Genomic DNA, 16,015 nt, shown 5'->3' with positions numbered 1-16,015 from the left:
TTGTCATAGCAGCCATGAAGTACCTACCAAAATTACCTGATAATAGCAGGCCTCAAGGCCAGGTCTGTAAGTCTGTTAGGTAGTTCACTAAAAGAATCCCAATTTCTCCCTGATCTACAAGTCACAGGTGCACACAATCAAAAATATTGATATAGCCTGTACTGGTTATCTACAAAAAGGAATAATATAAATGCATGAATCACAGATCCACTCCCTTATTCCAAATTGTGGTTGATATTGCACTAAATAACCATGTAGAACAAACTGGGCCAGTATAGGTTAAACAGCAGCATCCATCCAGCTTTTGGTGATACAGATGAAATCAGGGTCTTCCTCATGATTAGACTATGTAGGTTATGTAATTTATGCTTAGTTAACAGATTGCCCTTCTCTAGAGGGAATGTATGCATGACAGGTGTCGTAGGAGTACTCTTCCACCATCTATCAGGACAGTTAGTAGCCATGGCAGATGAAGAGGCTTTAAGGGCTGGAGTATCTTCCACCTTGCCGTGTGCACCGAGAAGAGAACAGAACTGGAGATCCTGCACCCCACACCAGCCTTAATCCTGCTCAACAGGGTGCAGCTATCTTTTTAAAGCAGCAGTAACCCATTTGACCTCCAGGGTGGCTATTGCTGGAGTAAACAAGGAATTGGTGCTTTGAAAATGGAATCATTTAAAATTACAATTTGAAAGTTTAAAAATGAATTTTAATCTGTTCATCTGGCAAAAAAAAACAGTGGGGGGAGGATTATGTTCATAATCGATATTACTGTTCCTTCATTAAAAAGGTACTCTTTACTAACAAGCTTGATAGTTGTTTCCTCTTCACCTGCAAGGCGAGTGGCTTGTATCGCTATGGAGAAGACTAAACAAGAGCAGCAGGCAAGCTGTACTTGGTTTGGAAAGAAAAAGAAGCAATACAAAGACAAATACTTAGCAAAGCACAATGCAGGTGAGAAAAAGAAACTGCATATACAGGATTATTTAACATTGCTGCATTGTTCATTATCAAGTAAATTTTTAATTTCACCAGTCTCACTCAGTGGAAGCATCTAACAAAAAAATTCCATATGTTCAAATGTAATTACAGCAATAAAAGAAATTGTAGGCACTAAACAGATGTTAATGAATAAGCTGAAAATGGAGTTAGCGTAAGTTGAATATGGAAAATGTGCTGATGCATCTGGGGCAAGATCTGCATCTGGGGGACAGTAGAGGTGTTAGGTTATCCAAGGCATTGTACAAGATTTTTTTTTGCAGCTGTGCAGAATTTCCTTAACTAAGTTGAACGTTGAACTTCCAAGAAAATAAAGTGCTCTTTAGAAATTAACAAATTGTAATAAGTTTATCATTATACATATCTCTCAAGAGTTTAGTTTATTAAGTTTATCAGTTCCTACAGCTAAGGAAGCCTCAAAGCAACTTACCAAACTTTTGAGATTATTTTCTAAGACTCTGCATTAGAGGGTATTTTCTCAAGTTTATTCATACGTTTGCCACAGTGAAAATTCCTGGAAATCCCTCCTCCTTATATACTAACATAAACAGCTTTTCTTACTTTGTCCTTCAGTGTCTGCTGCACAGTTTAAAAAGCATCTAAGGATGAGTTCCAGTGAATTGTGAGTGGGCACCCTCTTGCACAACAGGGCTTTTCCTTCCTCTTCTCCCCCCTGAAGCCCTTTGCTCCCGCAAAATGTGCTTGAGAGGGTTTGTGGACTCTCTGGAGCAGATTTTGGAGGCACACAGGTAGCTTGGGAGGGGAGAGAAAAGATACTGTAAACTGGAAGCCTTGTTGTGCAAGCAGGTGGACAACACTGGATGTTGCCCCAAGAGTCTAATGCTAGGATTAGGACATCTGACAAAACATTGGATTGTATCTCGAGGTAGTTCAAGCAGAAGGCAGCTTGTGCAACTGACCTTTCTCCTCCCTCTGCCCCCAAGCCTCACCAGGTTAAGGACTTTCCTGAACAGCCTGTATTGTGTTTGTAAGGAGCTGCAGTAGGTTGCGTGAATAGCCTGGAACTGGCACAAAAGTCTGTTGCCCAATTTCTAGTAATTTCAGGGAAAAGGAAAGATCAGATGTGCATGCTGCCTTCTGTGTATCCAACTCTTGGATATAACCCATGGATTCCAAAATAATAAATTATGTATTGTAGATTTTTAAAAGTAGTTTATATTTTAAACGTTTTAGGAAAACATTATGCATTATCATCTGCTCTTATTTCCAAGGTTCTTTCTTCATCCTAGTTTAACTCTCAACTTCCATATGTCAAATCTGTAACAATCTTGTGCAACAGATTTGCAGATATTAATTGCAGATGTAAAAGGATACTTATAGGCCCATTGTCAGGTATCTGTCAAAACCCAGTAGCCCTCCTGCTCTTCCTCTGCACTATTGCTGCCTATTTGCACCTGCCCTCTAATTCAGAAAGGATGGGCAAGTGAGTGGCAACACCAGCAAGAATGAGCAACAGCAGCTGCTTATTCTCCAACTGACACCCTGCAGGAGTGGGATCTTGCCAGTTCTCCCCAATCTGGTGTTGGCACTGCTTGTTTAGATCAATATGTCATTCTTCATTTTGCTGCTCCTGGTCACGTGAATTTCTTCCTTCTGTGGCCTTTTCTTCTTCCAGTCATTACTCTAAACTCTCTATTCCAGCTTGCATTTCTGAGAAACACTTTACCCATCAAGCTTCCTTTAGCCTGTCTTCATCTCAGACCCCTGCCTCCTCCTTTCCTAGGACTCTGTTTCTTCCACACTTCCTTCCTTAGTTCCTTGTTTCTGTCCTGCTCCTTTTCAGCATGAGTGCGATTCAGCCAATGGCAGAGAGATCTTTGTCCTTTCCCACCCCCTTAACATTAGAGCAGCTGAAGCCAGTGACTGCTCTAGCACTCTTACCACCTGCAACTAAGCCCTTCATGCATTGCAGTATATAGAAAAAAAACTTCTATCATTTATATTCAGCCCCCAAATCCTGACATCTATCATTTGCTATAGAAATCATTAAAATAAAATAAAATAAAGTAGGTTTTATATTTCATATAGGAGGAATTTTTCAAGCTTTGTTTAACTGTTCACTCTTAAGCCTCAGTGTGCCTACACAGGTGCTTGGAATCAGTTGACATTATACTGTGATAATCAGTCAAGCCACAGATAGATACACGAACAGTGGAAACTTTCATAGGGTTTACCTCTATATTACAAGCAAAAGCCCTTTTATGACCATAAATATTTCTATTCTATATGTTTTGCCCCAAGCTCCTAAAATTATTTATTTATTTATTATTTTATTTATATCCCACCCTTCCTCCCAGTAGGAGCCCATACAGCTAAGCCCCAGATCTCCATATTAAGATTACAAGTGGTTGCCCCAGAGCCAGCTGCATGCATTCTGCAGAAACCCTCCAAATTCATGTTAGTTGAATGATAGGTATTGAAATCCACTCTGAATGTTTTTATGAAATGAATTTTCCCATGTACTCACCACTCTATATTATTCTGCTGTATTCATTATCAATGTAAAGCTCAACAATCCACCTCAAAATGGACCATTTCCAAGTAATCAGTCTTGTGAGAAAAGTCTTAGAATGCAATCATATGTAAGTTCCACTGTGCTTAGTGGGTCTTACTTCCTACAAAATGTGCATAGGGTTGAAGCTCTTAGTACATTTTAATCTGAACCATCATATGCAGAAATCACCATGTTCTAAAGGATACTACCTGGTCAACACTAATTTTATTGCCAATGATGTTTGATCGATTTTAGGGTAACTTTGTGTCGCTGATTCCGAATATGGCATTGGTTTTGCTAGATTGGCTCTAATTTTTGAGATAATGGATGCCCCCATTGAAAAGCATAACAAATTCAAAAAATTTAATGGTCAGGCGTAGCCTACCCACAAATGACATGGAAACTGTCTCAAATCATACAAAAGTAAACACATGAAATAGCTAATGGCGTTGTATTCAGTACAATAACATTAAAACAAAGTAAGCTGATTCAGATAATCACAATTAATGCATAGAAAAATGCTGTGTGTACGATTTTCTTTTATGTGGGGCATCAGGACAATCACGTTGGAGGCTCCAGCAGTAGTCTGCCATCATGTGTCTGTCCCATCTGCCTTGATACCTTTCCTCCATCACCTTTATATCCTGATGGAACCTCTCCCCTTGTTCCTCACTAAAATCACCAAGATTATCCAGAAATCTGTCTAAGTGGCTATGGAGATAGTGTACCTTTATGCTCCTATTAGTACCCAAATGTTTAAAGTTAGCGAGCATGTTTTGCACCAATTCTTCATAATTGTCTGCTTTGTGGTTACCCAAGAAGTTCTTGACAACCGCTTTTAGTTTTTCCATAGTCAGTCCAAGGAATGATCTACAAATGTATTTGCAGCAATCATCATCTTCGTCCAAGGCCTTAACAAATTGCTTCATCAGTCCAAGCTTGATATGGAGTGGTAGGAGAATGATTTTTTCTCTGTCAACCAATGGCTTGTTAATGATGTTCGCTGCACCTACAGTCATGTGTTCCCTTGAAGGCCATGTCACTTTTTTCCAATGATCTCACTTTGCCCTACTATCCCACAAGCAGATAAAACAAGGGTACTTCGTGTATCCACTTTGCTGCCCAAGCAAGAAGTTCACCATCTTTAGATCAACACAAATAGACCACTGGTGCTCATGATAACAGAGCTTCTGCAAGACCATTTTGATATTTTCATATTCTTCTTTAAGTTTTGTTGAGTGAGCAATTGGAAGAGATGCATAGAGGTTACCATTGTGCAATAAAACACATTTCAAGCTTCTGGTGGAGCTGTCTATAAAAAGCCGCCAATCTTCTGGTCGATATTCCGGTAGTCCCATTTGGAGAAGAAGTCCAGGGATGTTATTGCAGTATACAAGTTCTTCATCTTGGCTGAAGTATGGAAGAAGTCCCTCCTTTCTTGTCCGATAAGCTGTTATGTTAGCTTCCGGCTGTAGACAGTTCTTTTCCATTAGCCTGGATGCTAAAAGTTCAGATGCTTGCTTTGACAGACTGAGGTCTCGTATCAGATCATTGAGTTCCTTTTGGGAGAACTGCTCAGTTGTTGAAAAGCTTCTTCATATCCACTTCCAGGGCTACCACCTGTGCTACACTCCACGTCCAGCATTTCTTCGACATCTGACAATAGAAGGTCAGGCAGTGAGGTAAACACTGGTATGGGAACGTCTTCGCTGTGTGGCACAGGTCGCCTTGCTGAATCCAAATCAGGATAGTCCCACTTACGTTTCTTGTAGCGATTGAAGCCTTTCACATTCACAACACAAAAATAACAATCATCGTGATGGTTTTGCGGCTCTCTCCACACCATAGGCACACCAAAGTTTAAACATTTCCTTTCTCCATTTTTCCACTGTCGTAGGCACTCTACACAGGTTTTGCAAACCTTATGGGGAGCCCAGGCTTCACTCCAAAATAAGCAAGATATGCTTGTTTTACAAAGTCAGTGATGTTTTTTCTTTGTTTTTGCAGAGTGTATTCGCCACAAATGTACAGTAGGGCCCCGCTTAGCGGTGTTCCGCTTAGCGGTGTTCCGCTAATGTGGCGGCATTTGTTTTCAATTTTGAAGCCGATTTTGCCACTTTTGCGGCATTTTTGCGGCATTTTCGTGCATTGCGCCCCATTAAAGTAAATGGTGTTCCACTTTACGGCATTTTCCGCTTTACGGCGGGGGTCCAGAACAGAACCCGCTGTATAAGCGGGGCCCTACTGTAGCAGAATGCATTAGGATTGTTTAAGCAGCCTCTTCGTGACGACCTCATATTCCTCTTCAAAAAAAAAAGTATCAATATATTATATGCAATGGATAAACTTGCAAAACAATGTTCAAGAGTAAAAAGACAGACCAAACCCTGCTGCATATGTCAGCAGCTACAGGTCATATTGGGGTACAATCGTCATTTGAGGGGTATCCATTATCTCAAAAACTAGAGCCAATTCGGCAAAACTAATGTCATTTTTGGATTTAGCACCCCGAAAATACCCTAAAGTCATTCAGACATCCTTGGCAACTAAAAAAAAAAAATTATTTGTTGGGCTGTGGTGTTTATTAAAATGTGGAATTTGTCATGTCAATGTCAGACAATTTGGAAACTGATTTATAATGCTGGGGGAGGGAATGCTTTTCCCTACATGGAATCTTATGAAGGATTCAAATGTGTTTAAGATAAAAGATATACAAATCAGTAAATGATTAAAACTGGAAGGGCACAATCTAGCCATGTTAAGTCCCATTGATTTCAGCAGAGAGATTTAAGTGTGTGCTTATCAGTGGGGCCTAATAGTACTTCATTTGGACTATAACATGCCCCAAGATGTTTTAATAGTCTAGGTTTGGTGTGGAGAGGAATTGGTCCAGTCATAATTTATGGGCTTTATAAGGTGTTTTAATATTTATTAAGATGATCAGTCACAATAAATTGTAGATAGATGTACACGTGCATTAAATTTGAGACAATAATGAGTAAATTCATAGGCAAAAACGGAGACACATTATAACTTGGATATCTAGTCCTTGTGTCATTGTCTTGCCTGTTTCTTGTGCTTTGGCTGAGCAAATGGGTGGTCCTGTCTTTTAATGTGGAGACCTAATCCATCCCTACTGCAATATCTTATCAAAGACAATTTGAAACTGCTGGTTGATGGCAAAAACTTTCCTGGTGTCAGGTGGAAGAGACCAAGCCCCCAGAATGAATCTGGAGTTCTTTCTGCTTCACCACTACCATAGACCTTGACAGAACACTCAGTGTGTTTTAAATGTAATTGTTTTTTAAAATAGAATGGAATGTGTAATTAAGACCAGTTGCTAAAACTACTCCTCCAGCCCTTCCTCCTTAAGTCTCTTATGACCCATTGATCCACCTTTTCCTTTCAATTACTCAGTTTTTGCACATGCACACTTCTCATTCTCAACACTTAGGAGGAAAAAGAAAAGAGGCGTGTTACTGCCTTGTTAATCAGATTTTTAAAAACCCTGCCTATGAATTATGTCCTCCAAACAAACCAGATAACTAGACATATACTTCACAAGGAAAGGAAAGCTTTTTAAAATCAAAACTGCACCCCTGCCCAAATCTAGACCAGGGGTTCAACTAAGTCCTACTCATAGTAGACCCACTGAAATTAATGCACCTAAGTTAGCCATGTCTATTAAATTCAGCTGGTCCACTCAGACGAGCATAAAATACCATAAAATACTATTTTTTCTCCTGCCTTTGAGTTGTATCTACCGGTGCCCTTCTACAATTGGAAAGAATTCTTCCATTTTTAGGAGTCTTTGGATATCACCACTAGCAGAACAGAAGGGGGATGATTTTCCTTCTAACCGTCTGGAGCAGATTGGGGAATGCAGGGGGGAAAGAACAGCAGCATCACTAGCAGGAGTGCAGGGGGGTGCGGACCTCCGGCGCACGCCCTCCCAGGTGCATGGATGGGAGTGGCTGTTTTTGCGTGTGTGCGCACACGCACGCACTCACCACGTGCTCCAGGCTGGCGGTGGAAGGCCCATCCCGGCTTCACCGCCAGCGAGCGGGCACCTGCTTTCAGTCTCGCCCACCCACCTCCGAGGAGGAGTTGGCTGCGCCGACCCAGAGCGCTTCTTGGCTCCTTTGCCGGGCAACGGGGCGGGGCGGCTCTGGGTGTCACCCCCCTCAGGGTGTCACCCGGGTGCGGTCCGCACCCTCCACACCCCGGTAGTGACGCCCCTGAAAGAGAATCAACAAAAATAGCCTCTAGTCCCCTTCTCTTAGCAGAGTCCTCTAGATGAGACACTTTCAAGAATGGATGAATGCCATTGAATTCAGCCCTATATTTATAGTGGAGAATGAACAGGCAAGATTTCCCACTTTCTGTCAAATTTCTATTTAATTTTTACCCTAATTATTTTATAAATTCTAGCCTTGGGACTCATTCTTGCCAAAGTCGTTCAAATCCAGCAATATCTACAGCTCCCTTATACTATAGGATATTACTTCTACATTTGATTTTTAAATTACGAAGGAAGGGTAGAATCCAGTGTTAGGTGGGTAGACTTCCAATTATGCTCAGGAACATTGGATTCAATCCTAAATTTGTAAAGAGAAGTGTTGTGTTGGTCATTCTTTAATCATAAAACCACAGACATATTAAATTATGTTTCTGTTAATGCCAATAATAGCAAGTAACAGAACAGTGCCAAATTTTTATAAAACATGCTTATCATTTAACGTGATTTATTTGCCTTGTGTTTAGAGTATTGCATGATGAAGTTTATTTTGTGCATATACTTTTATTTTACTAATATATTACAAGCCATATTTCAATGACCCCTGTACATTTTTCATGCTGTCTTAATCCCACTGGCCTCTGTGCATGTAAGTAACCTGTCAAGTGACAATGCCTCTTTATTTGCTTCTTACTGTTTCCTTTCAAAAACTTCTTTTCTTTATTAGCTAGACATGTAGAAGTGTTTAAAAGTTCAGTCTGTAAATGTGTCCATGTGCTCCTCTGAATTTAAGTACAAAAATCATTTTTCATTTCTGTCGGAAACCCTGAAATTATTAGTGATCATGATTATTTGTAAGAATGTGTGATTCTGTGTGTTTTATATAAGGAACTGTGTTCTGTCTTCACTGGGGGTTCTTCTGCTCTTAGCATATATGGAGATAGCCTGAAAAGTACTTCAGAGCAGCAATTTTCACTCTTTTTGCAATAATATATTATTTGAGGGGTGCTTGACCTAAATTTTTCCAGAAAGAGAAGAGTTAGGACTAAATGTCACTAGTTACTAAAATAGTTGGGATATTGTAGAATAAGCTCTTTTGATTTTAATAACCTGCAAATGTAACACAGAGAGGTTCTTGGTAAATGGCACTATAGTTAGAGCAGAGCTTTAAACTACAACTCTCATCAGCCCCAGCCAGCATGGCCACTGGATTGGGCTGATGGGAGTTGTAGTTCAAAAAGGTAACTTTTCCAAGCTCTGAGTTAGAGTCACCTGTATATCTTTTGAGAATGTTAGGGATAGCTCTGAAGAAACATTATGGGGTATAAATATTAATATCCTGTCACAAAATATACAGAATTTGCCTGGAAATATTTTTCAAACCAAAATGTTTTGTTTGCTTCTGAAGTAGATATTAGCCTTCATGTGTTAGTTTATCCCCTACGTATTGATCTCAAGAGACCTTCATATGGTGTGAGTTTTTAATTTAAAAAATCAGAAAGCTTGATGTAAATGTTACTGGGCCTGGAGTTAAGAATATAATAGGTTGGATCCAGACCTTACCCTTCCACAAATAGAAGGGCTCCTACAGTTTGCAAAAGGCTGGGAATCTCCCACTGGAGTAATGTGAAAGGAGGCAATTTTCACTGTTTTCCTTGTTCCCTCTGCAACCCCCAGAGCACCTCCCATGCTCTTGAAGGCTCCCCTGATCCTGCAGAGCAGCTTGAGGGGAGGAAGCACAGGGAGCTGCAGGTAGAAGAGAGAACTGGCAAAAATTACTTCCTCCAATGGGAGAGTCCTGTGGGCAGAGTTACATCTGCAGGTAGCTTGGATCCAGCCCACTGACTGTTCAGCCAGTACAGTGTCAAAAACATGCCTTGCCAGCATTGCAGATAGATATAACTGAAAAAATATGTGGATGTCTTAATCTAAATTTAAAACTGAATTGTAATAAAAACATGGTTACTGTTGGTTCCTCTCTTTAAAAAAAAGCCACTCAAAATCATAGTGTAGGTGACATTTAAAAGTATGGCTTCTTCACTGTTACATCATCATAATTAGATATTTAAAGATGCCCTTATAATTGGCCTAAATCCTTCAACTTCATTATTGGGCACAAGTAAGGACAGAGTTGTTTTTAAACATGAGTTGTAATTTTATTGCAATGGTTTCAGATAATGCTACAGTAAACATAAGGACAGTTGAGAAACTCTTTAGTAGGTCATATTTTATTAAATGCTTCAATTATGGTGATGGCTTTATAGTGTGCAATAAAGCCATTCTCTTTGTTCAGTTCTTTACTCGCTGCCTAAACTTTAAAGAGCATGTTCATATAAAATTAGCGCTTCTGTGTGAAGAGAACTCTACTTACAATTAATCTGATCTGTATCTGGAAGAGTAAATAAAACAATAAAACCAAACAACTTAATGCATTTTTATAGTTTTGATAAAATACATCCAAAGCTTTATTGTTCTTGTAAGTAGATGTTCTCATATCTGTATTCATCTGTCACTGTCTATAAACTTTATTGCTCACTTCCAGGAATCTCAGAATTTTCCAGAAGCACTAATTTTTTTTTAACGTGCATAATGCATGGTCTCAACCACAAATTCTTAAGCATGTAATTTAAAATATGTTCTTACTGTTGAAGTAAAGTATATTGCTTAATAAATTGTAAGAAGAAAATGGTTGGTTAAAACATGTTTAGCTATAGCTTTTAGGAATAGAATTTGGCATTCATAGAAAATAAAGTAAATTCACTCTACTTTCTTCTCTTATTTCTGGTTTTTGTTTTCTGTTACAGTGTTTGATCAATTAGATCTTGTCACATATGAAGAAGTAGTAAAATTGCCAGCATTCAAAAGGAAAACACTAGTCTTACTAGGTAATTTTGAGTATAATTTGTTCTGCAATTATAATTTAAACAGTATATTCTTCAGTCTCTGTGATAATATTAAATTTCCTTTCCTATAGGAGCACATGGTGTTGGGAGAAGACATATAAAAAATACATTAATCACAAAACATCCAGACAGATTTGCATACCCTATTCCACGTAAGTATTACAAAGTAGATCGTTGCATACTGGCTGTTTATTGTGATGTCTCCAATGTATTACTACACAACAATTATAATTTAGTTAAAACTAAATATATAGCATGGGAGACAGAATCTTGCCAATAGCAATTGCCTAGTGGTGGTGTTTATAGTTCCTCCGGCATCTTCATCCATCCACTCAGTCTCTTCTCACCTGCTGCACTTCATGCACCCTCTACCACTTTGCAAGTATGTTACTTTCTGCAGTCCATAAACAATGTACTGAATGTGGCCTACATGTATACCTGAGACAGTCCTAGGCTTTTTGCAATTCTGCAGTCAGAAGTTGACCCATGCTAATGCATATATACAGATGTGAAATAATCAGAGAGCAAAATGCACTGCAAGAGACTACTACCAAACAATGTGTCACATGATGCATGGAGATTGCATGTGGTAGGTAAGAAGGCAATTTCTCTTGCTCTCTATAACCAATAGAGAGCACTGATCAATCCAACTTGGGGGGAGGGACATTGCTCCCTGATATCAGTGTGTACAAGTGTAGGGAAGGACTTCCCTTTCCACCTCCAGCCCCAGTACTATTACACTGGCTGTCCTCTCCTCACTGTACATAGCTGGAACATTCATGATGCTACTATACTCGTATTAAAGCCAATTTTAGGGGGGGAAACTTCTAACGGATTGTTTTCAGAAAAGTTTTCTTCAAGAAGGCAGAGTTGTACAATTTAAAAAATATTTTGGTGTTCTGTGGTTAGATAAACCAAAAATTGAAATTAATTAGTGCCATTCTTTGCAAAAATAAATATCTGAAGATTGAAAAGAATAGTCCACCATATTTACTGATGAATTATTTTGTCATCAGAATTTATGGACAGAATCCAACTCTTCAGAGCAGATTTTGACAGTGTGCAAGTTAATGCTGCTGGCTGGAGGAGGGGAAGCTGGAATTTTGCACGCTGCTATATGATGGATGGGGTGTGAAACATGGGAAGTCAACATAAGACGAGTTTCTGTGTTCCTAACTTCTGTAATTACAGACACAACCAGACCACCAAAGAAAGATGAAGAGAATGGAAAAAATTATTACTTTGTATCACATGACCAAATGATGCAGGACATTTCCAACAATGAATATTTGGAATATGGTAGCCATGAAGATGCAATGTATGGAACAAAACTGGAAACAATACGGAAGATCCACGAACAGGGATTAATTGCAATACTTGATGTAGAACCTCAGGTAGAGATAGAATTTAAGTGCACATTTTATTACACATACCTTTTTATTTTATGCACTAAATTAACACATATAAAGTAACAAGCTTTTCTTTACATGTGACCCTTAATTTTTAAATTGTAGGTGTATCAGTAGATTACATTCTCCACATAAAATGGAGTAACTATGCTTATCTCTTAACTGTCATTTTTTAGAAGCTTAATCATTTTAATTTACTTTAATATATGTGCTTTAATTTGGATTCCTGCATTGAGCTTTAATATATATGCTTTAGTGTGTATGCTTTAATTTGGATTCCTCCATTGAGCAGGGGGTTGGACTTGATGCCCTAGTAGGCCCCTTCCAACTCTACTATTCTGTGATAATTTTTGAGAGAGCTGTATTTTTTAATATTTTGAGGGTAGCAAAGCATTTATTCATTTCAACCCAGCACTAACCTATCACCTTGGAAACAGTTCCTCTATTTACAAGAGTTTAGCATTTATTTAAATAAAGAAATAAACTTTTTATTTGCAGGCAAAAGTATATGGTCAGGCCACATTGCTATGAGAAGGGAGGAAAATAGAGGCAGACCACCAAGGATATCATGGCCACAACATAATGCTTGGTGGGGTTTTCCGTGCAATACAAGTTTCAGTATTTATGTGCCCTAACCTCTTCAAAGGTTAAAAAGAAATAGCGCAATCCAACCAACACTTTTAACTCCCATTAATTCTTCCCTCTGAAAACTCTCTCTGGATAGTTGAGCACATTATTAAATCACTCCTGTTGAATAAATGGGATTTAAGTATTTAAACATTGGCTGGATAGTTTGCAGACTCTAGTTACATTTTCAATAACAATCCTGTTATTCCTTTTCTTGTGCTGGCCAGGGCAGAAGTGGGAAGCAGGAAAAAATGCCACTTTGCTGTGCAGACTCCCAGAATGGCACATTGAAGAGGCCCAAATCAGACCCATGGCCATAACATTACAGCAGCAGGGCCAGCTTAGAATCCAGCAGATCCCATTCCAGCCCTGTCCCTGAAATTCCCTATTTTGGGGTGTTCTGCTGACTACTGCTGGTGGAGATACTCCTGGCTGTCACTCCACACACCAGCCATTTGGGCAAGTGTTTTGGGATGCTTCTTGGTGATGAGGCTTCCCTGTCAGCAAATTCAGGTGGATCCAGGAAGGGCCTGCCCCATCCAAACCTCCTCTACCATGGCGGATCAGGGTTTGAGATTGCTCTGTAACTAACTTTTCATGTCTACCTCCCTGTCACACCAAAAGGCATTATGTTACCTATATGTTCTAATTGGGTCTCCCTGTATTTGGAGAATATAGATACTGTTTTGGGTGCTGGTACTGTTTGGCATTTTCATTTAATGAAGATAATATGTACATAATATACTTTCTGCAATTTATATTTATCCATTGTATGACTACGTTAAAAGAAAAGTAGGCATTCCCAGTAGAATAAGGGTTGACATATGATGTTGACATATAGCCAGACCTTATTGTTTGTGAGGCATTGTGAAATCATTGCCTTCCCTATACAATCTCTGATCAGTTGGAATCACTCAGGGAAGAAGAGAGCCTGGGGACTATAAAATGGCACTGAAGCAGCAGTGGAGGAAGAAACAAGCTGTAGACAGAACTGCAGCCTGGGGAGAACATTCCCTCCCCCCCAAAAAAAACCCCTCTTTCATCCCCAGAATGTGAAAATTTGATGGAATTCTTTAGAAGATTTCACATACAGCAGAATTTCTTGCTGTTTTTCACTGCAACAGAATGAACTATTGCAGAGGGAAACCGTTTTTTAGACAGAACTGCAGCTTGTCTTATGGACAACATGAACTGTGCATATAGGTTCTCTCCTGTGAATAAATTGCAATAAAATCTGTTTGAGTACTGGCTGGCAAAGACTTCAACATCAGACATCCACAAATGTAGTCACATGGCAGCCAGCAGCAATCACACATCAACCACATACTATCCCTGGTTGCCCAGTAGCAAATGAAAGCTTCTTTTCCAAGTTGTCTGCACATCACAGAGAACTCAAAGGTGAGAAAGATCACTTACCTTCATGCTGGCTAGGATCAAAAAACTCTGCCACTCTCCAAGCTTCCAAGTATCTCCAAAGCCTGATGTGAACAGGAAACTATTCCTCCATTTGCCAAGTCATGCAGGAGGAGTCATAGGAGGGGTGTAAGGGTCAGTGGGAACCACAAATAGTGGCTGGCTACCAATCCCAAATAAAAATATGGGCCCTTGCATGGTGGTGCATTTATTTATTTATTCATTCATTCAGTATTACTGTTGACAGACATGGGTTCTAAAATTGCAAGGTTGGAATCTCTTCCAAATGGATTCAGAATCATATGTCTTGCCTTCTTATGTATTAAAATTCATGCCATGTTCCTCCTCCTAAAATATTCTTTACTTAGGCCCTGAAGGTCCTGAGGACTGCAGAGTTTGCTCCTTTTGTTGTTTTTATCGCTGCACCTACAATTACCCCAAGCATTAATGAGGTAAGACTTGTTGCAATGAAATTGCATTTGTAGAGGACTTAATGGTAGACGCAGAGACTTAATTCCTGTTTGACAGGATTTAATATTGGAGATAATAGTAGAGATGATGAAGATACTACATTTTGCATTGTTTATCTCTACTGTAAAGAAGTTTTAGAATATGTCCATTCATTTATTTTCCTTAAAACATCATTTGCATACATAATATCCCCTTTTGTTTACCTGTTTTGTCATACCTTGTTTCAAACCCTTCTTTAAAAAGAACATGTTTCTGAGGACATGTCTGTATTGCTCATTTTTGCACAACCTTTCACTGAAAATATGTGAGAGGATGGAGAAGTCTGTATCTCATTCTGTTTTCTGTCACTGATTGTCCCAAATTAGAAGTCCATAACCTGGTTACTTTACACACACACAAAAGTACTCTTTAAAGATGTAGTTAGTAAGTCTCCTAATTTAGTCTGGACAAATGTCTTGTGATGTTCATACTCCTCTCCTCTCTTACCAGAGCTTTTTTCCTTTTAATTTTTAAAACAAATTTTGAGCATGTATACTTTTATGGGGAAATCAGGCGTTTGTTTTTTACTTTGTCCAAGCCCAGCTGCCTCAACTTCCACACATATTTTTAAAAAAATTTATCAAATGTCAATACTGGATAATTGAATTGTATATATGTTGGTATTGGAGTTTTTTAAAAACCAAACTGCTAAACTCATGATTCCAAGATAGAGGAAGCACCTGTCCACTTAAATTGTATAACAATACTGACACGAGTCATAAATTGAAATGAAAATAAGTGTAAGATGGGGTGCTGCCACAAACATATCCCTACATGATATGCCCTTGTTTTCTTTATTTTTCTTGAATTATCATTTTTGCTTTTCTTCTCATTTTCTTGCACTTGTACTAATCTTATCTAGCTGCCAAAATGGTGCAGAAGGTTGCCTGTAAGTACCAGCTTAGGAACAAAATAATATTATATCCTTATAATTTTAATATTGTTTGAATGGAAATAGTATTTTCAACTTTGCATTACTTTTACTGGATAAGCAAATGCATAAAGCAAATAAACGTATCTGTGAAGCATCTGTTCTGAAATTTAATTCAGACTCATAATGGCAAGCAGAATCTTCCATTTTCATTCATTAGCTTAGGGCACAGTCCAGCTTGCATTTACACTGGCCTGAGGGGAGTTGGATGTGGCACATCTGCAGCTGAGCCGGTTGGGTTCTGGCTCAGCTGTGCTGTGCTGGTGTGAGTCCCTCAGCCTGGCTGAGCTGGGACCCAGCCTGCTCAGTTGGGACCAAGGCAAGTGGAGTCGGTGTAAGGCCAAAAAAAAGGGTCATGTCAGGGCAAGAGCCAAGTGAGGCAGCTTAGGCCATATCCAACTCATGTTTGGAGCGCTCCTGCAGGTCCCAATCCAGGCAAAAGTTATACCAGGAAAAAGATCAGTCTAAGAA

At 39.2% G+C, this 16,015-nt stretch overlaps 1 protein-coding gene across 9 annotated transcripts in view; it reads left to right on the top strand.

Moving 5' to 3' along the window:
* The window catches only part of CASK (calcium/calmodulin dependent serine protein kinase), a 315,472-nt gene that overhangs the window by 294,753 nt on the left and 4,704 nt on the right, over window positions 1–16,015 (top strand). For all 9 annotated transcript variants that reach the window (XM_061627480.1, XM_061627481.1, XM_061627484.1 and 6 more), the window contains 5 exons: window positions 839–954; window positions 10,556–10,636; window positions 10,726–10,806; window positions 11,846–12,048; window positions 14,472–14,555. In XM_061627480.1, the coding sequence (XP_061483464.1) occupies window positions 839–954; window positions 10,556–10,636; window positions 10,726–10,806; window positions 11,846–12,048; window positions 14,472–14,555 (565 nt within the window). The remainder of the gene's footprint in view (window positions 1–838; window positions 955–10,555; window positions 10,637–10,725; window positions 10,807–11,845; window positions 12,049–14,471; window positions 14,556–16,015) is intronic.

This window comes from Rhineura floridana, chromosome 5 (assembly GCF_030035675.1).
Source record: "Rhineura floridana isolate rRhiFlo1 chromosome 5, rRhiFlo1.hap2, whole genome shotgun sequence".
Taxonomy (NCBI): Eukaryota; Metazoa; Chordata; class Lepidosauria; order Squamata; family Rhineuridae; genus Rhineura; species Rhineura floridana.
The sequence above is the reverse complement of the archived record's forward strand: the minus strand, read 5'-3'. Positions and strand labels throughout refer to the sequence as shown.